At 33.6% G+C, this 25942-nt stretch overlaps 1 protein-coding gene and 1 pseudogene across 1 annotated transcript; one reads left to right on the plus strand and one right to left on the minus strand.

Annotated features, from left to right (window-relative positions):
• The first annotated feature begins 16129 nt into the window (after window positions 1-16129).
• LOC131628094 (uncharacterized) lies at window positions 16130-17127 on the plus strand. The gene is made up of 2 exons (XM_058898959.1): window positions 16130-16259; window positions 16778-17127. Exons 1-2 carry the CDS (start codon window positions 16235-16237, stop codon window positions 17098-17100), a joined length of 348 nt encoding a protein of 115 aa, XP_058754942.1. The 5' UTR covers window positions 16130-16234; the 3' UTR covers window positions 17101-17127.
• An 800-nt stretch (window positions 17128-17927) lies between these two features.
• LOC131628066 (zinc finger protein BRUTUS-like) lies at window positions 17928-24604 on the minus strand (annotated as a pseudogene).
• Window positions 24605-25942: the final 1338 nt, after the last annotated feature.

Here is a 25942-nt window from a genome sequence, read left to right on the forward strand (position 1 = left end):
TCTTGGAGAATAGAGAACTTATCAAACTTGGATTTCATCTATCCGTCAAAGACTTAAATTTATTGATCAGTTGTAAGAAACTAAATTACTTATCAATATCATCATGAATCCCTCACATCAGTGTCCATGTCTATAACAACTACGAGAATTCTACCTTATTTATTAATCGATGATGTCTCAACCCATTAAACAACAAGAGGCATTAAAAATCGATATCCACTGTGAATATTAGATCTAAGTCTATGTATAAAGCTTAGAACCTAATAGATGTTCATCCTAGATCCAAATTTGAAGAGTATATATTTATAGCCACTCAAATCCAAACATAGAATAAGTAAACAAGAACAACATCGATAAAGATTTTTAAAATAGATTTATGCAATGCCATGATGAATACATATACATGACATCATAGTACACTTATATACAAACTCCAACAATGGAGAAAGATAGAAAATGAACCAACAATTCTCGTGGTTTCAACATGTGAATCCACCTCCACATCTTCAAGATACAAACTCCAATGTTGTTTTCTAAGCCGCTATGTCAAAGAATGTTTGTGATGGAGTTACGAGAAAAAAAAAATCCCCAAAACAATACCTAAAAGTATAAAAGAATGGTACATATACAAAATATGAAAATGCAAATTTCTCTAAGCCCAATCAGAGCTCGCTTAGCGCGGAGCCACTTATTGCACATCAAACAGACTTAAATCGCGCTAAGTGCAGAAAAGGGCGCTTAGCGTGCTAACCTCTTACTGGACCCCTCTAAGCGCGTTACACCTCGCTTAGCCCGATTGGGACACTCTATTTTCTTCCAAAAATGCATATTGAAGCTTTATTTATGGTTCATATGCCCAATGCTTCAACAATGTGATAAATCCTACAAATTGAACCAAAAATGATTAATCTATAAAATATTTACATGATAAAACTATAAAGCTATTACGTACACTAAAGTTGATGTTTTTACTTAGGAAAACAAAGAATCAAGCTAATACGTGCCACAAAATACTATTAATAATAAGGCAAAATACCCTTTTTGATCCCTTATGTTAACCTCGGGGTTCATTTTGGTCCCTTAATTTCAAAAAGTGTCATATTGGTCTCTTAACTCGTCAAAATGTGTCATTTTAGTTCTTTGTATCACATTAGTGACAGAAAAACCCAAAAATCCGTCGCTAATATGACAAAAAGGACTAAAATGACACCTTTTGAAGAGTTAAGGGACCAATATAACACTTTTTGAAATTAAGGGACCAAATGAACCCCAAGGTTAACATAAGGGACCAAAATGGGTATTTTGCCTAATAATAATAATTACAATTTTGCACTTATCAAACTCTCCCAAACTTAAAATTTTGTTTGTCCTCAAACAAAAGTCTATCCAACCTAAAGAAACAAAAGCAATCAACCAAGGAATTATGAATCAACAAGCTTTAATAATGAAAACAAATGTATGGTTCAAAAACAAAAATGTACAAGCAAACTAATGCTTATCACTATATTACAATGACAACATGAAAATGAAACAAATTCTAAGTACAAAAGTCGTGCCAAAAATTATAATATGATATATATTCAAAATGGAATCACCCTGAGCACACAACATCGTCCATAAATGAAGAAAAACATACATGAGGGACTTGACTCTCACCCAACAATCTTGCAAACAAAAGATTAAATTATACATCCATCCTATGAAATCATATTGAAAATATAAAAGCAAGAATCACAAGGGCTTTCAAGGGTTGTAGTGTGGCTTGGTTAACAAACAAGAGTCAATTTCTAAAAGTAATTGAAACAAAAAATTTCCTAATCCTATGAGAGTTATTAATTCACAAAGGTTAAAGTACAAAACTTCAATCACACTTTTCTCTTTTCCTAATTGTTACACCAGTTCATACAACTTACTAGCATAATTATTTGCTAATTTTTTATGTTTCTTTTTCAAGGCTTTCTTTTTCTTTGTTTCTTTTTCTCAACCCCTTAGAAACCAACGTTTTCTCCCCAACTTGAATACAACCAAACATGTAATGTAAATGCTCCCAACTTTCTAAAGCAAGATAGAAATTCAAATCACAAGTTATAGTTGAGGGTTCAAGAAAAAATTCAGAATCCACTTTAAAACCAACAATGAACTAATTAGTTATATACAAGTTCCAAAAGTTAATCATCAAAATGGATCCTGACACAAGGCTCAAAGGGGTTAAGAAACTTCTCACTCACTCACAAGGTAAGTTACTTTTTGGTCAAGTGGTTGTACTCAAAATATATATAAAATATCTTGATTCTTTTCAAGCTTTCTACAATCAACATAAATAAAATATTAAATATAATAAAATATAGTTAAAAGAAGAATGTTTGTCTCCGGCATATAGTGAACAATAGAAAGCTTCCTCACATTTGGGAAAAGATCTAAATGTAAACACAAGCCTCTCAATCAAATGGTTTTGATGAAGACAACATGGATATCTAACTATCAAGAAAGGATGAGAAAAAGATTCAAAGAGCATTCAATCCAAGTCTCAATATAGCATCAAGATTGTTAAAACGAAGACTTGTGAAGTTAAGGTATAAACATGTTATTATCTTGATAAAATAGTGCTCAAAATACATACAATATTGCATAAAATCACTAAGGTCTTTTTCTAGAAAAATGTTACATTTTAGAAGTGTTAAGAAACAAATTTTTATATCTTCTTTCAGTGTAACCGGTTACGGTTATAGGCGTAACCGGTTACGGTCACGCAGCCAGACTTCCTTTGCTACTGGTTTTGTTTTTCTTTCCAGCGTAACCGGTTACGGTTCTTGGTGTAACCGGTTACGAAAACGCATTTTCAAATATTTTCTTTATAACGGTACAGCGTAACCGGTTACGGCCATTCTCGTAACCCGTTACGGCTGAAACAGTAGCATTTGTTCATTCTTTTTCAGTGCATACGAATCAGATTTTTGTTCATTCAAACATTGCATCTTTTCACATAATCTTACCCTTTCTTAAAGGTGTTAAGGCACTATATATTCTCTCATTTTTCAGATATCATACTCACCTTTTTCACTTTGCAATTATACACTTTTATTCTCTCAAATTTCACACCAAGTGCTCTTTAATATTCAAACTTTCACATTGATATTTTTTCTGCATTAGTGTTTCATACATGTCCAGAAAAAATTCATATCATTGATCATAAACATTGAGCACTATATTATCATTGATAATTGCTTGAAAGGGAAGATCAATCAAGTGATTGATACATTGTTCTACTATCCAAATTCTTATACAAAATCAAATATTTGTTGTATTCTTGTTATCCAGGATTGTTGGAAACAAGTTAGACACTTTGAGAGGATTGTTCTCATAAGTGGTCTTAGTTGAAAATCCAAGAGGATTGTTCTTGGTCCAAGAGGATTGTTCTTGGTGTTTGGTTAGGCTTGTACAAGATACCATCTATATTAAAATCTCTTACTGCGTAAGGGGACTGGAGTACTCTCGGTTTGTGAGGGGAACCAGGATATATCCTTGTGTCATTTATTTTTCTGCACTTTACATCTTTTAGTAACATCATCATAAACCAGAAAAATAATCACTTTACACCATAAAACCGAAAAAATTATAAAGTACCTAATTCACCCCCCCTCTTAGGCATATCTGATACTTACATTTGGTATCAGAGCAAGTTATAGGTAACTTGTTCCTAAAGATCCAGAATGGCTTCCGCAAATCAAAGACCGGTTTTCAAAGATGGTGGTTCTAACAACAAGCCTCCATTGTTTTGTGGTGAATATTTTGACTTTTGGAAAATCCAAATGAAGGCTCATCTAGAAGCACAAGGAGAAGAAGTTTGGGAGGCTGTCCTACAAGGTCCTCATGTTCCTACAACGGTCGTTAATGGTGTTGGATCGGAGAAACCTAAAGCGTCATGGGATGATAATGATAGAAAAAGGGTTCTTGCTGACAAAAAGGCGATCAGTCTTCTTCATGGTGCTCTTAGTATGGATGAATTTTTCCGAATATCAACATGTACAACATCAAAGGAAATTTGGGATACTCTTGTAGAAACTCATGAAGGTACCGCTGAAGTTAAAAGATCAAGATTGAATACTTTAAGTCAAGAGTACGAACTGTTTAGAATGAAGCCTGGAGAAACTATTCTCGATTTGCAAAAACGATTCGTACATTTGACAAATCACTTGAAGGCACTTGGTAAGACTCTTACTACCGAAGAACTTAATCTTAAAGTGCTCAGATCCTTGACAAGGGAGTGGCAACCAAAAGTGACGGCGATATCCGAAAAGAAGAATTTATCAAAACTTACTTCCGCAACACTATTTGGAAAACTTCAAGAATATGAGACAGAACTTGGAAGATTGGAAAAGCATGAGAACTTAGAGAAGAAATCCAAAGGCATTGCATTAAAAGTAGATTCAAAAGAAAGCAAAATGAAAGATGCATCGGATGAAGATGAAAACTTCTTGCTTCTTGTAAAAAGGTTAGGCAAATTTTTTGGTAATAAAAATAATATTGATAATGCTAACTTTGTCAAAAGGAAGAAATTCTCAAAGCATAAGGATAAAGAAGCATCCACTTCATCACAAGAAGTAACATGCTATGAATGTGGGAAACAAGGACACATAAAGCCGGAGTGTCCAAAACTTTCTAAGAAGAATGGATTCAAAGGCAAGAAGGAATTCAAAAAGAAAAGGGCCTACATAGCATGGGAAGATAATGAAGTAAGTTCTTCATCGGACTCCGATAGTGACGAAAGTGCAAATCTAGCATTGATGGCATCACACCACTCCGATGATGAAGAAGGCGAGGTTAGTTACGATGATTCTCTTTTTAATAATGGTGCACAAGATGCAATAAATGAATTGTTAAATGAGTGTAAAATTCTCTATAAAACTATCTCATCTCAAAAGAAGATAATATCATCTTTAGAAGAGAAGGTTAAGATAATTGAAGAAGAACATAAAGATGACAAAGAAAAAATGATTAGTGTTCAAGAAGAGAATGTTGCATGCAAGAATTGTGAATCACTTTCCTTCCAAATTGTTCAATTAAAAAGAGTTCTAGAAAGATATGAAAAGGGACAAATTGGATTAGAAAATGTTCTTAGAACACAAAGATACTCAAATGATAAAAGTGGACTTGGCTTTTCAAAATTTGATCAACCAAGTTCCAATAAAACTATTTTTGTCAAGGCTAGTGACCAACCAATTCAAGAGAAAGTGAACAAGCCTAAAGTAGTTCAACATTATCCTAAAAGGAAGAACTTTGTTAAGAAGAAATCTTATCCTCCTAGATATAGAAGTAACTTTGAACCTACTTGTTTTTATTGTGGTATTATTGGTCACACCCAATGCTTGTTATGTAAGAAACTTTAGTGTACCTAGTGGACATTATGTATGGGTAAAGAAAGGAACTAACTATGATGGACCCAAAGCCACTTGGGTACCTAACAAAACTTAATTTGTTTTGCAGGCTTGCTTGAAGACCACTTCAAACCTATGGTATCTAGATAGTGGTTGTTCAAAGCATATGACGGGAGACCTAAACCAATTTTCAGATCTAAGGTTAAAGGCCAAGGGTTTTGTCACTTATGGAGACAACAATAAGGGAAAAATTCTTGGCAAAGGCAAAGTTGGTGCACCACCTTTCACATCCATTGAAGATGTTCTTTATGTTGAAGGACTAAAGCATAATCTTCTAAGCATTAGCCAACTTTGTGACAAAGGCTTCAAGATCAAATTCACTAAGGAAGAATGCTTGATCATCGATGAAGTCACCAATGAGGTAAAACTCAAAGGTACAAGAATTAATAACATTTTTATGATTTCTTTAAATGATTTATCTTTGAAAGTAAAATGTCTTTTGGTAAACAATAATGAATCATGGTTATGGCATAAAAGAGCAGCCCATATTCATATGGATCATTTAAATAAGTTAACCAAACATGATCTTGTTATTGGCCTACCCAAGATAAAGTTTGTCAAAGATAAATTATGTGATGCATGTCAAAAGGGAAAGCAAACCAAATCATCTTTCAAACCAAAGAATGTGGTGACTACAACAAGACCACTTCAATTGTTGCATATGGATCTATTTGGTCCATCAAGGACAAGAAGCTTCGGAGGTAATGTATACGCTTTAGTTATTGTTGATGATTATTCTAGATATTCTTGGACTTTGTTTCTTGTGCAGAAAAGTGATGCTTTTAAAGCCTTTAAGAAGTATGCAAAACAAATCCAAAATGAAAAATCATTAAAGATTGTATCCATAAGAAGTGATCATGGTGGAGAGTTTCAAAATGCATCATTTGAAGAATTTTGTGAAGAACATGGTATCTCTCATAATTTTTCAGCACCAAGAACTCCACAACAAAATGGAGTAGTTGAAAGGAAAAATAGGTTTCTAGTAGAACTTGCAAGAACAATGCTTAGTGATGCAAATCTTCCTAAATATTTTTGGGCGGATGCGGTTAGTACGGCATGTTATGTTGGAAATCGAGTAATCATTAGACCTATCTTAAAGAAGACTCCATATGAACTCTTCAAAGGAAGAAAGCCAAACATTGCTCACTTTCACATTTTTGGATGCAAGTGCTTTGTTCTCAACAATGACAAAGACAATCTTGGTAAGTTTGATGAGAAATCCGACGAAGGTATATTTCTTGGTTATTCTCTTTCTAGTAAAGCATATAGAATTTATAATAAAAGAACTTTAACTATTGAAGAATCTATGCATGTATCGTTTGATGAGACTAACACCTCCAAGGAGGAAATAGTTGTTTGTGATGATGATGATCCTTTAGATTTACCCTCGGAAGAACCTTCAAATGATACAATTGTGAAGGCACCGGAAAAACCTTCAAATGATATAATTGTGAAGGCACCGGAAGTACAACAAGAAAGTGTTCAACAAGAAAGTGTACAACAAGAATCAAACACCAATGATCTACCAAAAGAATGGAGAACTCATAGAGATCATCCTATTGATAAAGTTATTGGTGATATTAGTCAAGGAGTTGCAACAAGATTAAATCTCAAAGATGCTTGCTTACACATGGCTTTTGTTTCTCAAATTGAACCTTCCAAAGTTAATGAAGCCTTAGGAGACGATCAATGGATAAATGCAATGCAAGAAGAATTAAATCAATTCGAGAGAAATCAAGTTTGGGAACTTGTTCCTAGACCAAGTAATAAACATATCATAGGTACTCGATGGGTGTTTAAGAACAAACTTGATGAGAATGGTATAATTGTTCGAAACAAAGCAAGATTGGTGGCCCAAGGTTACAATCAAGAAGAAGGAATCGACTTTGAAGAAACATTTGCTTCGGTTGCAAGGTTAGAAGCTATTCGTCTTTTACTTGCTTATGCATGTTCTTTAAATTTTCAGCTTTATCAAATGGACGTCAAGAGCGCATTCTTGAATGGCTACATCAATGAAGAAGTCTATGTCAAACAACCCCCCGGATTTGAAGACTTCAAGAATCCTTCACATGTCTTTAAGTTGAGAAAGGCTCTTTATGGATTAAAGCAAGCACCTAGAGCATGGTATGATAGACTTAGCAATTTTTTGTGTGAAAAAGGTTTCGAAAAGGGTAAGGTTGATAAAACTTTGTTCATTAAGAAAATCAAGAGTAACACTTTATTGGTTCAAGTCTATGTTGATGATATCATTTTTGGATCGACTAACAAAGAAATGTGTGAGGAATTCTCATTGATGATGCAAGGAGAATTCGAGATGTCTATGATGGGAAAGATGAACTACTTTCTTGGACTACAAATTAAGCAACTCAAAGATGGAATCTTTATCAATCAATCCAAATATTGTAAAGAACTATTAAAGAAGTTTGATATGGACAATTGTAAAGCAATGAATACTCCAATGGGCTCCAGTACATATGTTGATCAAGATGAATCCGGTACTCCAATTGATATTACCAAGTATCGAGGTATGATTGGTTCTTTATTGTATTTGACGGCAAGCCGTCCTGACATAATGTTTAGTGTTTGTCTTTGTGCTCGCTTTCAAGCAAATCCAAAGGAATCACATCTTATGGCGGTTAAAAGGATCATGAAGTATCTCAAAGGAACGACCAATGTTGGCTTATGGTATCCTAAAGGTAGTGTTTGCAATTTAATTGGTTATTCTGACGCGGATTATGCAGGATGTAAAACTGATCGTAAAAGCACAAGTGGCACTTGTCACATTCTTGGAAATGCATTAGTATCATGGGCTTGTAAAAAGCAAGCATGTGTTGCTCTTAGCACGGCCGAAGCAGAATACATAGCAGCAGGTAGTTGTTGTGCACAAATTCTTTGGCTTAAGCAACAACTTCGTGACTACGGACTTGATCTCGAATGCATTCCTCTTCGATGCGATAACACAAGTGCAATTAATATCACAAAAAATCCGGTCATGCACTCAAGAACCAAACACATAGACATTCGACATCATTTTCTCCGAGACCATGTTCTTCAAGGAGATGTCGAAGTAACTTTTGTTGACACACACAACCAACTAGCAGATATTTTTACAAAGCCGCTGGCCAAAGAACCGTTCTTCAAAATTCGAAGAGAACTCGGTATTTTGGATGAATATGATATATGACAAACTAAAAACAACTCAAATCAAGTTCATCATTTAAGGTGCATGCTATCCATTTCTTCTACTTTAAATAGTTCTTTTTTTTTTATTCCTTTCAATATTGGAAATATATCTAAATAATATTTGATTTATGTACCTTCCTTTAAATATTTTTTGATTTTTCACTCAGTGTAACCGGTTACGGTTATATACGTAACCAGTTACGGTTTCGTGTTTTGGCCTTCCAGCTTTTCTGTGTGTCTCTGTTTCGTATGCGTAACCGGTTACGCCCCTATACGTAACCGGTTACACTGTTCAGATTTTTAATTCTTTATATTTTTTAATGCTTTATTTATACTATGTTTTGTGTTTATTTTGGTCAAATGATTCATTGTATCCACCTACCTCCATTCATTCTTCTTAAAATTCATTCTTATCTTTGACCACCCAATTAAATTCTTCCATTTACCAACAAAATCTCATTAAAAAATCACTATCCTATATCTTCTATATATTACAAAACCCAAATAAGCACTTCCTCCAAAATCACTTATTTGGTACCAACACACCCAAATCCGAAAATACCATCCTTAAACCCTAACTTCTCAAAGCTTCATCAATGGCATCTTCCAAGAGAGCTAGAGGAAAAGAAAAGGTTGTTGAAATCTCCGAGGAACCTCCAGCTCCTAAAGATCCTTCACTGAAACAACGCAGGTTGCTCGCAAAATTCCGACAGCGTCCTCTTATTGAACCAAAATGTGGTAATCTCTCAACCTTTAAACCTCCAAGTTTTAATTTTCCAGAACTTCTTCAATATCAGGGGCTTGCTGAACTTATAGCTGATTCCGGTCCATTTTACCCGGACGCAGTGAAAGAATTTTATGCTAATTTTCATATTGAACCTGGTTGTGTCCTGACATCTAAGGTTCATGACACTACTCTTAGGCTGACATTAGAAGAATTAGGAACCGTTCTGAATGTTCCTTCTACTGGTGAAAGAATTTTACCGGGCTTTGTTCCAGGTTCTCAGGCTTTTGAAAATTATGCCAAAATGGATTATTTTTTCAGTATAGCTCGTATCTCACAGGAAGAATTTTATGCTCGTCGTGCTCAGTACAGTTCATCTCAAAGAATAATCCTACCAAGCAAACAGCTTTCTGTCAGTGACCGTATGCTTCACTATTTTCTTGCATACGTGCTTGTTCCAAAGAGTTCCAATCAATCACAAATTGGTGACACTGAGATGCAACTGATGTTCGCAATCAAAAACCGACTCAAGGTAAATTGGGCATATGTCTTTCTTTATCATATGGATTATCAAAGGAAACTCACATCTGGCCTTCCATATGCTCGACTCATTTCAAAGATTTTGGAAACTTGCAACATGCGTATCGGGAGAGAACCGGTCAAACCTATGGGTAGGAAACATATGATAACATCCTCCATTTGTGACAAGAATATGGGAATTTTCCGAGATAGTGATGGCCTCTACAAACACCTTGATGAAGCCACACCTCCACCTACTAACCCAATTCCATCTACAAATCCAATTCCACCTTCAAACCCAACTCCACCTCCACCCGAAGGTTACACTAATGAGTTCCTTTACAACTATATGGTGGCAATGGAAGCTCGCTACAACACACGCCTTGACAATCATCGTGATGAAATTCTTGCCGCTATCTCCAATGCCAACCAAAATGAAGAAGAAGAAGATGATGATGAAGGAGATGAGGAGATGCTAGATGATGACCAAAATGTTTGATCTATATTTGTTTTATCTATGCTATTTCTTAGTTCTTAGTTTAAGTCTTTAGCCTTCTATGTTTTTTATGCTTAATGTGGTCTCTTTGTTGGTTGTATTTTGCTTCTTTAGACAAAAATCGTTGGTTTCCTTATAATGTTTAAAAATATCTATTACTTCGTCGTTTTTTAATGATAATCATCTATGTCTTGGTAATTCTTTATATGTGTATGATTTACTATGGTATAAAATTCACCTCTCTTTTTCCCCATCCTTTTTGATAATAACAAAGGGGGAGAAGAGATTTGTATGTTGTATGTTGTTTGTTCAAAATTTGCAGGCCCTTGTTAAATGACAAATAGATTCAATCCCAATTTTCAAGAGAATCATGGACTTAGGGGGAGTCATCAACATAGGGGGAGCCTTACATATTACTTAACAAAGATCAAACAAAAACAACATACAAAGCTTGGTTGTCATCATCAAAAAGGGGGAGAATGTAAACACAAGCCTCTCAATCAAATGGTTTTGATGAAGACAACATGGATATCTAACTATCAAGAAAGGATGAGAAAAAGATTCAAAGAGCATTCAATCCAAGTCTCAATATAGCATCAAGATTGTTAAAACGAAGACTTGTGAAGTTAAGGTATAAACATGTTATTATCTTGATAAAATAGTGCTCAAAATACATACAATATTGCATAAAATCACTAAGGTCTTTTTCTAGAAAAATGTTACATTTTAGAAGTGTTAAGAAACAAATTTTTATATCTTCTTTCAGTGTAACCGGTTACGGTTATAGGCGTAACCGGTTACGGTCACGCAGCCAGACTTCCTTTGCTACTGGTTTTGTTTTTCTTTCCAGCGTAACCGGTTACGGTTCTTGGTGTAACCGGTTACGAAAACGCATTTTCAAATATTTTCTTTATAACGGTACAGCGTAACCGGTTACGGCCATTCTCGTAACCCGTTACGGCTGAAACAGTAGCATTTGTTCATTCTTTTTCAGTGCATACGAATCAGATTTTTGTTCATTCAAACATTGCATCTTTTCACATAATCTTACCCTTTCTTAAAGGTGTTAAGGCACTATATATTCTCTCATTTTTCAGATATCATACTCACCTTTTTCACTTTGCAATTATACACTTTTATTCTCTCAAATTTCACACCAAGTGCTCTTTAATATTCAAACTTTCACATTGATATTTTTTCTGCATTAGTGTTTCATACATGTCCAGAAAAAATTCATATCATTGATCATAAACATTGAGCACTATATTATCATTGATAATTGCTTGAAAGGGAAGATCAATCAAGTGATTGATACATTGTTCTACTATCCAAATTCTTATACAAAATCAAATATTTGTTGTATTCTTGTTATCCAGGATTGTTGGAAACAAGTTAGACACTTTGAGAGGATTGTTCTCATAAGTGGTCTTAGTTGAAAATCCAAGAGGATTGTTCTTGGTCCAAGAGGATTGTTCTTGGTGTTTGGTTAGGCTTGTACAAGATACCATCTATATTAAAATCTCTTACTGCGTAAGGGGACTGGAGTACTCTCGGTTTGTGAGGGGAACCAGGATATATCCTTGTGTCATTTATTTTTCTGCACTTTACATCTTTTAGTAACATTATCATAAACCAGAAAAATAATCACTTTACACCATAAAACCGAAAAAATTATAAAGCACCTAATTCACCCCCCCTCTTAGGCATATCTGATACTTACACTAAAGTGATTCAATCGAGAACAAGGAGTGCAAAAGAGTGAATGGCATGGTATTTGTACAAATTACAAGTTTCGTATTCATGCTATGTTCTAGAAAACGATAAACAAGTACCTTACAAAGTACCAACTTCAAATACTATCATTACCATACAATTGCATGTTAAAACAATCAAACTTGAAAAATTCACTATGCTTTTTCAAACCAATAGACCAAATTTTGAAGAAAAAAACAAACAAAACTATTAGAAATTACTACTACTATTTATTACTATAAATGACCTAGGTGAAAGTGGGTAAGAGGGTCAGGTGAAAAGAATTTCCACTGGCAGCATAACAAGGTGCGCTTAGCAAAACCAGAGTGCCCTTATCTCGCGCAAAGTTTCAAGTCGCACTTAGCGTTATCAGACCATGCTCAACGCGAGTAGGCCTATCGTGAAATTCCAAAACGCATCAAAATGACATGTATTTCTTCCACCTTCACTGCCTATAATACATAAATATAAAGCTATAAAAGTATGAAAAAATTTGGGTTGCCTCCAAACAAGCGCTTGTTTTAAGTCATTAGCTTGACGCATTTATGTATGCAAAAATGCTCCTTCATGTTGCCTCTTTGCTTGGCTAGTTGTTCACACACGGCTACTCCTAACCAATCACTTTAGCAAACGTGAATAGAACAAAAATATATACAATATACACAAGTATAAAAAACATGTAAAATATACAAGTATGGAAAATATGTACAATTAAATATACAAATATGTACAATGCTCAAAATATAGAAACTATTGCAATGTAATTCAATGCCTAAACACCAATCCCCAACAATGGCGTCATTTTGTTAGTGCGGTAAAGCAACACGCAAAAGTAAGTATTATTGTTTTATCGTCTCCGCGTGGATTACTAAGAGGGAAATAATGTTGCTCAACAATCTCCATGTTTCGGAGCTTGATTTTGAATGGTTTAAAATTGTAAAGTGCATAAAGTAAAATTATGAACAAGAAAATAAAAGCACTCCTTAGAGAATAAAGAACTTATCAAGCTTTAGATTTCATCTACCTGTCAAAGACTTATATATATATATATATATATATATATATATATATATATATATATATATATATATATATATATATATATATATATATAGGGCATATCATATGAGAATGCCATATTTACATGAGAACGTGAGAATGAATCTGAACCATTGGATTTTAAAATTAATGGTGGAGATTATGGGTGAATCTATTTTTTCTCTCTCCTACGTTTTGAAATAAATGATGTAGGAGAGAGAAAAAAAGATTCACCTATAATCTCCACCATTAATTCTAAAATTCAATGGTTCAGATTCATTCTCACCTTCTCATATATATATGGCATTCTCATATGATATGCCCTATATATATATATATATATATATATATATATATATATATATATATATATATATATATCAATTGTAAGCAATATAAAATACTTATCAATATCATCACGTATCCCTCACATTAGTGTTCATGTATGCAACACCTACGAGAATTATATCTTATTTCTTAATCGACGATGTCTCAACTTATTAAACAACAAGGAGCATTAAGAACCGATACCCACAGTGAATATTAGATATAAATATATTTCTAGTGTTTAGAACCTAATAGATGTTCATCTTAGATCCCGATTTGAAGAGTATATGTTTATAGCAACTCAAATCCAAACATAAAGCAAGTAAGCAATAATAACATCGATAAAGATTTGTAAAATAGATATTATACAATGCCATAATCAATACATATACATAAAATCAGAGTAAACTTACATACAAACCTCAAACAATGGAGAATCTAAAGATAAGAAAGAAAATGAATCAACAACTCTCGCAGTGTCAACATGATTTCTACGAATCCACCTCAGGATCTTCAAGATACAACCTCCAATGTTCTTTTCTAAGTCTCTCTACCAATGAATGTTTGTGATGGAGTTGGGAGAAAAAATCCCCAAAATCATACCTAAAAATCTGAAAGATTGGCATTTATACAAAAGCTAAAATTACAGACCATGCTAAGCCCAATTAGATCTTGCTTAGCGCAGATCAACTTATTGCACATCAAACCGACATAAATCGCGCTAAGCATAGGAAAAGGGTGTTTAGCGCGCTAACCTCTGTTTGGACCCCTCTAAGTGCATTATAGCGCACTTAGCCCAACCTGGGACACTTTATTTTATTTAAAAATGTATCTTGAAGCTTTATTTGTGGTTCCTATGCCCAATGCTTAAACAATACGATAAATCCTACACATTGAACCAAAAATGATTAATCTATACAATATTTACATGATAAAAATATAAAGCTATTATGTACACTAAAGTTGAGATTTTTACATAGAAAAACAAAGGTCAAGTTAATAAGTGCCATAAAATACTACTAATAATATTATAATTTGACACTTATCAGAGGTGAATACACCACTATGGAATTTACAAGATTTTTCAATGTGAAAGGTATAGAGCATGAGATCATTGCACCCTATACACCTCAATATAATGGTATAACTTAGAGGAAAAATAGAAGTACGTTGAAAGTTAAAGAGACAGCAAAGAGATTTTAGGGAGAATAAGTTTCGACAACAGTGTACATACTTAATAAATGTCCAATCAAGAAGATAGTCGACGGGACACCCTATGAGGCTTGGACTTACTTGAAGCCAAATGTTAGTCATCTTAGAGTATTGGATCAATGCGTTCACACATATGCTTTAACAATCGAGTATGGATCTAGATGACTGAAGTCAGACCATGGTGCTCATAGGTTATCATTTAACTGGTGCTTATAAACTTTAATCCCCAAATGATGATAAATTAGTGATCAATAAGGATGTTCTGGTGGACGAAAGCAAAATGTGGAATTTTACTCAGAAGTCAGTTGACATATGCAAGATCCAATCGCAACTGTTCTTGAGACAGATCACCAAAATGAAGTCATGACCACTCAAAATGAAGAACCACTTGAGAAGAACATTAGAAGACCGACTAGAACAATAACTAAGTCGTCTAGGCTAGATGGATATGAGACTTTTAAAGATCAAGCATGTACACCCCAGAATTAATTCTCATAGCCGAGTTACTAAAGCCGAGAATGCAAGTCAGATGTGCCAAACAATGGGAGCCGTGTTGATGCCTTCGTATGGCTGAATCATAACGCCCTTCACCAAACTAGATCCATCAAACGCCTTCACCATTATAGAAATGGGCTTCAATTAGGTTCCATTGACCGATTGATGTGCTTCACAATTTAACAACAGAAAGAAGATAGAGATCTTAAAAGATGTTTGATATGGTTTATCAACCATTTTTTACTTCTTTTTTTTTTAATGATTTTTAGGAATTCCTCTTACCATCTTGGGATGTGGCTTTTTACTCACATTTAATCTTTTTATTATTATTATTATTATTATTATTATTATTATTATTATTATTATTGTAATTATTATTATTATTATTATTATTATTATTATTATTATTATTATTATTATTATTATTATTATTATTATTATTATTATTATTATTATTATTATTATTATTATTATTATTATTATTATTATTATTATTATTATTATTTATCTCCTATAAATCTTTTAAGAAATTTCATTACCACCAAAATCTAACATCTTCTGCAACTTTACTTTTTGTGTTGTAATCTAACTTTTACATTGTTGCAGTATGTAGTTTTTAATTAAGAAAATGTTGTTATTTAATTTTCTATAACTTTTACATGTTCAAAATAAAACTCTATCAATTATTATTTCTCGATTTATATTTTTAGTAGTTATACTTTTTTTTTGTAAATAGATTATTGAAGAGTGCCAAAGAATAATTTATATATAAGGCAATTGTTTGTTTGTCAAAAATAAGAAAAATATGCTATTTTATAATACCTTTCATTATAAGACTAAGCTCAATATGTTTAGGCTTTTAAGAATACAAACGAAAAATGAAGAAAAGAATTTTTTTTTGCACTTGTCTATTAACCTGCAATAATTACGATTCTAAAATTCTATAAACTTCTTATTCCTGACTCTCTCCCTCACTCTCACTCTCTCCCTCACTGATCTCTCCCTCCCTCAGTCTCACTCTCTCCCTCACTGATCTCTCCCTCCCTCTCTCAAATGGGGTCACCTCCTCCACTCCAAGGTAACATTTTCAATGTTCAATGCTCTGATTAGTTAACATTTTCAATGTTCAATGCTCTGATTAGTTAACATTTTCAATGTTCAAGTTTGAGTTCATACATGTTCGACTATGTGAAATTTTTAGCTCTTGTTTTTTGCATGGAGTAAATATTTTTGTTGGCAGTAGGCATGTTCTCTCTGCCACTTATATGTGTGTCTATCCCTGTATGGTCAAGTTTGCTTTGTTTTTGGCAGCCTTCATGAATCATTTTGTTGCTACTTGATAATATTGTTTAGATGGATTTATTTTCTGATCCAGACAATTCAAGGTTTTCTCTTTGCTCTGATTGCTGTTTAGTTGTTAGTTGAGTTAGTATTAAGTTTGCTTTACTAAAACAAACTCTTAAAAGAGAACAATTAGTTAACTCAAAGGAACATAGTTTAGTTTGTGATTCTGATAAAACATAAGCACTTATATTCCATTGAAATTACATATGCAAGCTCTTTATTGTTAATTTATCTTTTTTTTTTTCTTTTCAGAGCATATTCCTATCTCGGCGTTTTTGATAGCAATTGGCGTGCTTACAGCCTTTTTTATTATTTTGGTTATTTTTGCTCGACTTTTTAGGCTTCGTCAACGACAAGCCGTTGCTCGGATAATCCGAGAGAGAGTCAGTGAGTCAACATTTGACTCATCTGCCTCTCCACACGCACAAATTCAATGTGCGATTTGTGTCTACGAGTTTAAAACCGGAGACACACTTCATAGTTTGCCATGCGGACATGCACTTCATAAGCAATGCATGTTCGATTTTATTTTAAAATCTGCTCATGTTTGCCCAAATTGTAGGGCAACATTTTGAGATACTATTTGTATTTGAATGCTTGGTATAATTTGAAATAAAATAATATTTTAATTTTCTTTTCAAAAATCTATAATGATTATTTTTAAAATTAATAAGTGTTTTCATTTGAAATTCTCAAAATGTAAAAAAGTTACATCTAATAATACTATTACTTGTGTTTGCATTAGTTGCAACACAAATTTTGAAGTAATTTAATGTGGCGTTAACGTTCTAATTTCTTGGCATTACGTTCTAATTTCGTGAGCAACTGTGAGTTTTTGGCATAACGTTCTAATTTCTTGGCATTACGTTCTAATTTCGTGAGCAACTGTGAGTTTTTGGCATAATGTTCTAATTTCTTGGCATTACGTTCTAATCTTGGCATAGTCAAATTAGCATGTTTAAAAGAACTTAATCCAAGTGTTTAAGCTAAATTTGAAACCATAGCCGAACCTGAACTTGAATCAAATACACAACCAAACCAAGTGTTTAAACTATGACGTACATATTATGTAGCTTTTCAATTCAAATAATACAATTGCCAAACATGTTATATCTTATAGTGCATGGGGAAATGAAAAGTGTTTATCAATCATCGTAATATGTAAAACAAGTGATGGAGCACGGGGGTTACACAAATTTAGAAGGGGAAGCACAATTGAGAGATTATAACGAATTATCATATAATAAGGATTTTATTGTTAGGATGTGACAAAATAATGACAACTGTTCTATTAGTTAATTAGTCCATTTAGTTAGTTACCTTTTATTAGTTATTGTAGAATTTGTGTTTGACCTAATTAATCCCAAAAGGTAGAATTATTTTCTGTAATGGATCAAGCAGATGTCAGAAGAATATTAATGGGCAAACTAATACTACAAATCTCCCACCATAGCTTAGTCTAGGAATTATAAGTATATAATACTACAAAATATAATAAATTCCAACATAAATCTACCTATCCATTGAGTGATCTCTCACATTATCATGACAAAATCTGCAGGTAAATAACTTGCCACAATATGCAGCTCAAAGCTTGCAATTTCACTTATAGTGCTCACACCCAAATACAAGTTTCCTTGGATCCCGAAATGATGGTGATTGTCCTTCTATTTCGACACCATTAGATGATCCTTCTTCAGATGGAGCTTTAGGTGATTTCTGCTGGGCAGCTATCCAACCACTAGAATGCACAACTAACTAATCAACAATAGGTAAAAAAAAGTCCTATCAAATAAATATATAGTTAATTATGTGCCTATCAAATAAAATCCAAATTCTGGACACTGGAAACAACTTTGTCAAAAAGTTCTGCAAAAAGATATGCCTTTCTCCTTGGATCAAGAGCCGAGTCGAGATAAACCTTCCGGATCTCTGACTCAAGTTCAGTCTGATTCATCCGGAATATGTCTTTCCAACCTGGCATGATCATTGTGGTCCAAGCATTCCTGATACTCAAAACCTGGAAAAGAATAAAACACACTATAATATTAATTATTCATCCCACGAAGTCCACAAAAATGAAAGAAACTTTATGCAATTGGAAACCTCTGAGAAGTGCTACAATGTGATGTTTCTGTCTGTGTTATAGATTCCGGGTTCTCTATCCAGCATTCATTAAGTCATTCATTGAACATAGTATTCTTAGTTGCCTGCTTCCACGTACTCATCATTTTATTCTGCTTATCCTGAGTAAGTGCAGAAGTTACCCACGATAACATTGACTGGAGAACTTCAGCACCTGTAGTTCCCAGTTAACATTGACTGGAGAACTTCAGCACCTGTAGTTCCCAGTTATCCGGCCTACTATCTTATCATTCAAATCCTCTGCCATATGCGTCATCTGCAAGGCTTCATGAAGGACAAAAAAACTTAGAAGGAACGCAAGAAATATCTTCAAACAATTGTTCTTCTTGCTTATTTATGGTCCAACATGTATGAATGACTCACATTGTGAATGACCTCTTTGGAATCTAATGCTTGACATACTACATCATCTTCTGCATTACTATGACCTCTACATAAAGCCCACAATAGACGAAATCTTTCACTAAATTGCCGAATAACTGTCATCACTATCACTCAGTTTTCCAGATTCAACAGTCTTTGCATATAGCTTTATGGAATTTAAATATGGTATCAATTGGTCTTTCTGCAAAACCAACATCACATGAGCTGCTTTCTGCTTCCCATATGAAAAGACTGGAATTAAGAGATGGAGCAGAAGAGCTGAAAGACAAGGAGTGTAAGGGCTTGGTTGTCGAAACTGAACTAAGCCCCAAATTGTGACTGTTTACTCCTAAGTTTCAGGTACATCTCCATTGTTCAACTTCAACGCGTTTCGCTTATCCGGTCTTTTGTTGCCATTTTTTAAGAAAGAAAGGGGGGGAATAGAAATAGGAACTTGCAAATTGCAAATTGCATGTTTCTCAGAAATATATTTTCTTCTTTTTCTGTTAAAGATCTTACCAACCATGGTAGGACTCTCAATCAATTTCAGAGGCATCATCCATAAACTTTGGTACAGATTTCACATTGTCTTCTAAAGTTTAAGTGCTTTCTTGCAAGTGGAAGAACCTATAAATGATAATGATTATTCACAAGTTATATAGAATTAAAGGGAGATTATTTGATAATACCGTATAAAAAAACGTTCATGCCATATTTTTCTTCCAATATAAGTTAGTTAATCAACAAAAGATGCGACTGATGCTTATATTATTCAGCATCTGCAAATATGACATTCAAATCTCACCATTTGATTGATCCTACTTCTGTAATTAACATTGCATTTGCATAACACATTTACATCTTATGCTAGTCACTCAAAAAGTTCACCACATGAGCAATGATGGCTGCTCACCTGAACTTATTCATTATGGAAATGCCTCTGTATGGTTTCCATTATATGGTCAGCGTGTGAGCATAACTCGGAATAAAACTCAACTTTGCAATTAGATGTCGCTCCTTCACTTAGAATACTTTCAATCAAACACTGAAAATCATTAAATTGACTTTCTTCTTCAGCATGCTCCTGAAAGAAAGAAAACTCTCCATCTACCGCCGGAAAAATAATCTAGTCCTCAGCAATACTGCATTCACAGAAAAAAGAATTTCAGCAATAAAGGTTGGTGTTTACCATAAATTATAGTACGGAAACGTTTAATTGAAGAAACATATGACTTTAACAAGGACATTGTTAATACAAAATCAACGATAACCTATGAAATATGCAAACGTCAGCAATGAATTGCAATTTTTCATTAAAAGCTGATATGTTAGTAAAATCATTCTCCAGAGTGTTGTATCCTTCTGGTCTCCAATGCTGTCTCACCTAACTATTTTTTTATTGCATAATGCCAGAGCAATATCTCGTCTATGGGATGTATTCCGGTGGCATCAGAAACATCTAGGATAGATCCAGAATGTTTCCTTTTTCCAGTTGTTGTGGATTCGCATACACAATTGACTCTTCCAGCTTGATGGGTTAACGGGCTAGAACAACATTGAACTTGAGAATGATCTGCACTACTTTGAATTGTATTAACACTATTTCTCCCTTCCATCCAAGTGAAAACAACCTACACTAAGCAAGAATTAGGTATATTAAGATTAAACTTCAACCAAACAGTAATTATAATATTTCTATCATGTCTATTGATAAAAACTTGTGTTTATATTAACAACACTATTGGGCTGTAATTTCCTAGACTCCTTATTCTTCCTGAGGTAGACTCTCCTTATCAAAGAACTGCTTATACTTCCTTAGCCTCTAAATATATGACCCTCTTGTGATTTTTCCTTGTCCCTTTTTATAGAACCCCCTTACAAATTTTCATCTGTTTTAATTATTTTGTCATCAATATACCCATGAGTATGTAACATTTTTTTCTACAATCTATAATAAATACTATGATAAAAACATAAACTATTTTTTCTCCAAAACTTGTAGAACAATATCAATTCTCAACAAATTCAATACTGCCTGTCAATTCTCTAAATTCTCGTGATTTGGTCAATGGGGTCCTATTTTTAGGGAAGGGATAGCAATAAATTGAACCATCAGCTTTAACACAAAAACTGACATAATTAACTTAAAAAAATGGAACAACAATTCTAGAAAGTTTCTGCAAAATACTTTGCATACAATATCTATATTGGCAGTCTTCCCATTGGATAAAGACTTAAAAAATTAGAAGGAGTCATATCTGAATTTTATTACACGTTTTTCTTATCAACTGAGAAAACCAAACACTAAAGTAATTTCATGAATAGTAACCTTAAATAAGAATAACAAAGATGCATAGCAAGCAAATCAATTAGTTCAGCATATGCTAAAAACATTCAGACCTAAATTTAGAAGGGAAAAAGGAAAAGAAACAAAAAAATTATTCCATTTCTTCAACTAAGAAAGTCATCAGTTTCTACACGATTTCTCTCACCAGGGAAATATGATTATACACAAAAAATGAAGAAACTAGAAAATAGCATGAAAAGTTAAACAGAAATTTGCACCTCATCTTCAGCATTGGAGTGGTGTTTATAAATGAAATTGAGAAAATCAAAATCGGCGACTCGAGTTTGGAGCGCCGAAGAGGAATCGACTTTGTTCGCGGAGTTCAATAAAACCGCCACTCCTCCACCATCTAACGGCGTTAAGATATTTTGGTATTTGTTCCCTTTTTCATGAGTTTTATCACGTCTTCATTTCTTTTCTCTCAACCAAAATCAATCCATATCCAATTAATAACCATTCATATAAAACCAATCTATATAAATCATTATAAAATCGATTTATTTATAAACATTTTATAACCGGTTCTAAAGTAATAACTATATATAATTTATTCTTATTTATGAATAAATAAATTGGATTTTACATAAAATATTTTTTTTATATATAAAATATGGATTTGGTTAAAATTATATTTATAAAATATTCAAAATATGGATTTGATTAAAAACTATATAAAAATCAATCGATTTTTTATAATCGAATTTAAATATGAATATAGATAATTTGTATAACCGATTAATTTGAACACCCACAATGACAATTTCTACAAGAAATAGTTGGATAGAGAAACTGGAGACGAAGGATTCTTACGATGATAAGAGAGAGGCCTACTAAAGTGGGAGTGCGAGGGAAGGGCAAATTTATATATAACACGTCCATTGCCAAGCACGTAGGATCATCATGTCTTTTGCTAATATAAATAAATAAATAACCATAGTATATGAATATCAAATTTCGGCATTGTTCTTCCACCTTTATTTTTGCACCTAGCACTCTGATGAGGCATTCATTTAAGATTTATACATGTCACCCCTTATATTAAATATGTCACCCTCTCAAGAGTATGCTTTTACCATTATATTCTTGTCTAAAATCATTAATTTTTAAAAAAAGTGTTTTTACCGAAAATTTGGGGGGCGTACCAGATTTTTTAAAATTTCCTATATTTTCTACCAGAAATTTTGTAATTTCCTATAATTTTTGTATGGGTGTACCGGAAATTGTTTATATCTCATCAAGGATAAACTTGAAATATTTAAGATTTGGGGGTGTTGTGTTTAATTTAGAGAGTGACATGTTAATTCCTCCATTTCATTTATGCCAAAATTTTATCCAGCTATTCAATATGGATCATCTAGCACCCACAATATATTTAGATATTTTTGCATTAATATGAATTAGACATGTCTTCAAATTTTAACTTGAGAATTCATAGGTGAAGCGCCATCCACACCATGAATCTCTCCAAAAACAAATAATATTGCCATATCCCAGGAGCGAGGAAGTGTTGGGCATGAGTATCAAATTCTGATTTTAAGTCATGTAAAAGGATGAGAAAATATGAGACCTTAGAATGCCAAAAGCCCTTAGAACTTTAGCCTTCAGGACACAAGCCCAAGGTTCCATACTCGTTATTTTCCAATAGAGTTTCAAATATGAGGCATTATTAAGACATAAGTGTCATCCCCCAATTTTATCCATCAATTTCCTTCTTATCTGGTAATTAGTTTGTGGTATTCATTTGCATCTGTTATTGGCATTCAAATCATCAGCATAGCATGACCATTTCATTTGGTCATGCATTCATCTGTTTGCCATTCATTAACAGTTAACCAAAAGTCAAAGAATTTCACTTTTTGTTACTCGTGCATTGGCATTATCTTAAAAATCGTTTGTCATTCATTAACAGTCAACCAAAAGTCAAAGAATTTCACTTTCTCTCATTAGTTCTTATAGTCAAATGTTTTTGTGAGGAAAGTTCCTTTTGTAAGTGAGATGTTCATTGTGATTCTGGAAGGGTGACACTGTAAGTTCACTAAGGATGTTATGCATACACCTTGGATGAGTATTGTCCATTTAGGGATCATAAATATGGTTCGAAGCTAAACCATTAAAAGCTTATGGTTGGAGATTGTAACTTCGTCGTAAGACCGTTGTCTGCATTATGAATTCTACAGAATCTGAGGAGGAAGAGGAAGAGGAATCAGGGTTATAATAGGCCTCGTTAAGAAGTCTATTCGTTTCATCCTTTCCTAAACTCTCTTCCATATATCTAAAAAACGAGTCCCATAGTTCCTTTCTCTCAGCAGCATTAAAGGGTTTTTCAAAGATCTTATGGTATTCACCCACACGTGCCATTGCTAAATACGTTTATTTTGACTGCAAAAATAAACTAAGAAGAATAAAAGGAAGGAAAGGAAATAATACATAGGCAGTAAATGCTTGCTGGTAAAAACTTGAGAATCAGAAGTGTTTTTGGTTTTCACGAAGATAATGATGGAAGCGTGGAGTGGAAAGGGTTTAAAGCAATAATGAGGGCTAGGCGAACAGTTCCCTAAGAATACTCGTTCCCCACAAAAGCCATCATTGCGAAAGCCTAAAAACTCGCTAGACACGTGACCTATCATTTGATTGACACGTTCCAAACGGATACAAAAAAAAAAGAATTCGAGGACTTCATTCGAGCACATCTTCTTGATGAAAACAAGGGCACATACTCGGGGGGCTTGTTCCAGGCTCAGGATTCTTGTAAGGTTGCGACCTACAGACAATCATACTCATGCACAATTCACTGATATACCCGGTAATAACTTACAGGATCAGCCGAGTATACAAGTCGGATATGGGATGCTGCACGGACCCATCCAGGTTGTCATAGCCGGGTGTCGAGGCCCCACAAACAGATATCTCAGTCGAGTACTGGTAAAGGGTCGAGTAGGGACGAAATAAGAAGGTTCATGATGTAGTCCAGAAATAACGCATAGCCGTTATGCACAAGTCGGCAGTAACTAATAATTGAATGTGTCATCAGTGAACCTCACATTAATGGCTAAGCCAACGTCTGTAATGACGGAAGGCCAAAAGGCACCTCTTTAAAGAGGTTCTGAAGGTCAAAATAAGCTATAAATAGGGGCTCCCGCGTGAGGGTTAAGCAAGACACTCATCTTAGAACACAGTACTTACCCCACTACTTCCAAATCCCCTAAGCTACCCATAAACATCATTGTGCTTATAAGCTTCCTCTCTCTGAGGGCAAGCTCTATCACACTAAAGTTTTTACACAAGAACAGTTTTGAACAAATATTTTTTAAAATCAACCGTTGGATTGAAACATACTATCATATAGATCACACCTATAAAGTTTGAGATTAATCTATAATAATTTACTATACCATCAAGATATTCAAAGATTAACATCAAAATAAATGTTCATATAATGTTAATTTTGATGTAATTCATTGACATAATAAATCATTATAGATTAATCTTAAACTTTAGAGGTATGATCTATATGATAGTATGTTTCAATCCAACGGTTAATTTTAAAAAATATTTATTTGAAATAAAATTACAAGCCGGTGTAACTCGTTGTATAACTCTTCGGGTGTAATTTGAGAGAGTCGGTGAGTCAACATTTGACTTATCTTCCTCTCCACACGCACAAAGTTAATGTGCGATCTATGTCTACGAGTTTAAAACCGGAGACACACTTCATAGTTTGCTATGCGGACATGCACTTCATAAGCAGTGCATGTTCGATTTTTTATTAAAATCTGCTCATATCTGCCCAAATTGTAGGGCAAAATTTTGAGATATTATTTGTATTACAGTGCTTGGTGTAATTTGAAATAAAAAGAACAAAATGTAAAAATGTTACATCTAATACTTTGCCTCAACTTGAGAACTCGATTACAATTTACAAAATATTAAAAGAACTTGTTTGTTTTCTCGGCTACAATATTTTGCACGTATAAAGGTATATTTTGCGCGTATAACGGTAGAGGTTCAAAGAATTATTTTTACCGCCATATCTCCCAATGACTTGCTGCAGATGGGACATGTGTAATGACTACAAGTGTAAGCCTAACATGTCATAACAAAGAGTAAGATTGAATCCACAACCAATTTCAATTTGTTTGGGAGGGAAATGAAATTTAAAATGGGTGCAAAATTTACCTGAAAGCAAGCAGAATGCATGTATTGGCTGTAGGGCTGAGCTCTGACTGTTGCACTTGACGTGAATAAGTCGTTTGGGCAGTTCATTTCTAAAACTTTCTCCAGGCACTTATGAGATGATGTTTTAATACCCAAGCACCAATTGCATTTCATGCAATGAAAATAATTAATCCCCAATCCTCGTCCAACACAGCATAAATTGCAAAATGGACAGTGGTATATATTCCTAAACAAAAATGATGTAAAGTTAAAATTAGCAATCCTCTAAAGTTAAGAGACTTAGTATGATAATCATAAAAGAATTTAATTTTTTTAAGTTTAAATATGTACATCTGAATATAGAGGCCTCAAAAGATTTAATTCATGCTTAAAAACAATGGGATATT

This window comes from Vicia villosa, unplaced genomic scaffold, assembly GCF_029867415.1.
Source record: "Vicia villosa cultivar HV-30 ecotype Madison, WI unplaced genomic scaffold, Vvil1.0 ctg.000422F_1_1, whole genome shotgun sequence".
NCBI classification, from domain to species: domain Eukaryota; kingdom Viridiplantae; phylum Streptophyta; class Magnoliopsida; order Fabales; family Fabaceae; genus Vicia; species Vicia villosa.

Bases quoted from the DNA above. Each gene is read 5' to 3' on its own strand.
- LOC131628094 (XM_058898959.1), top strand. From the start codon at position 16,235: ATGGGGTCACCTCCTCCACTCCAAG. The intron at 16,260-16,777 runs GTAACATTTTCA...TTTTCTTTTCAG, and splicing joins GTCACCTCCTCCACTCCAAG to AGCATATTCCTATCTCGGCG.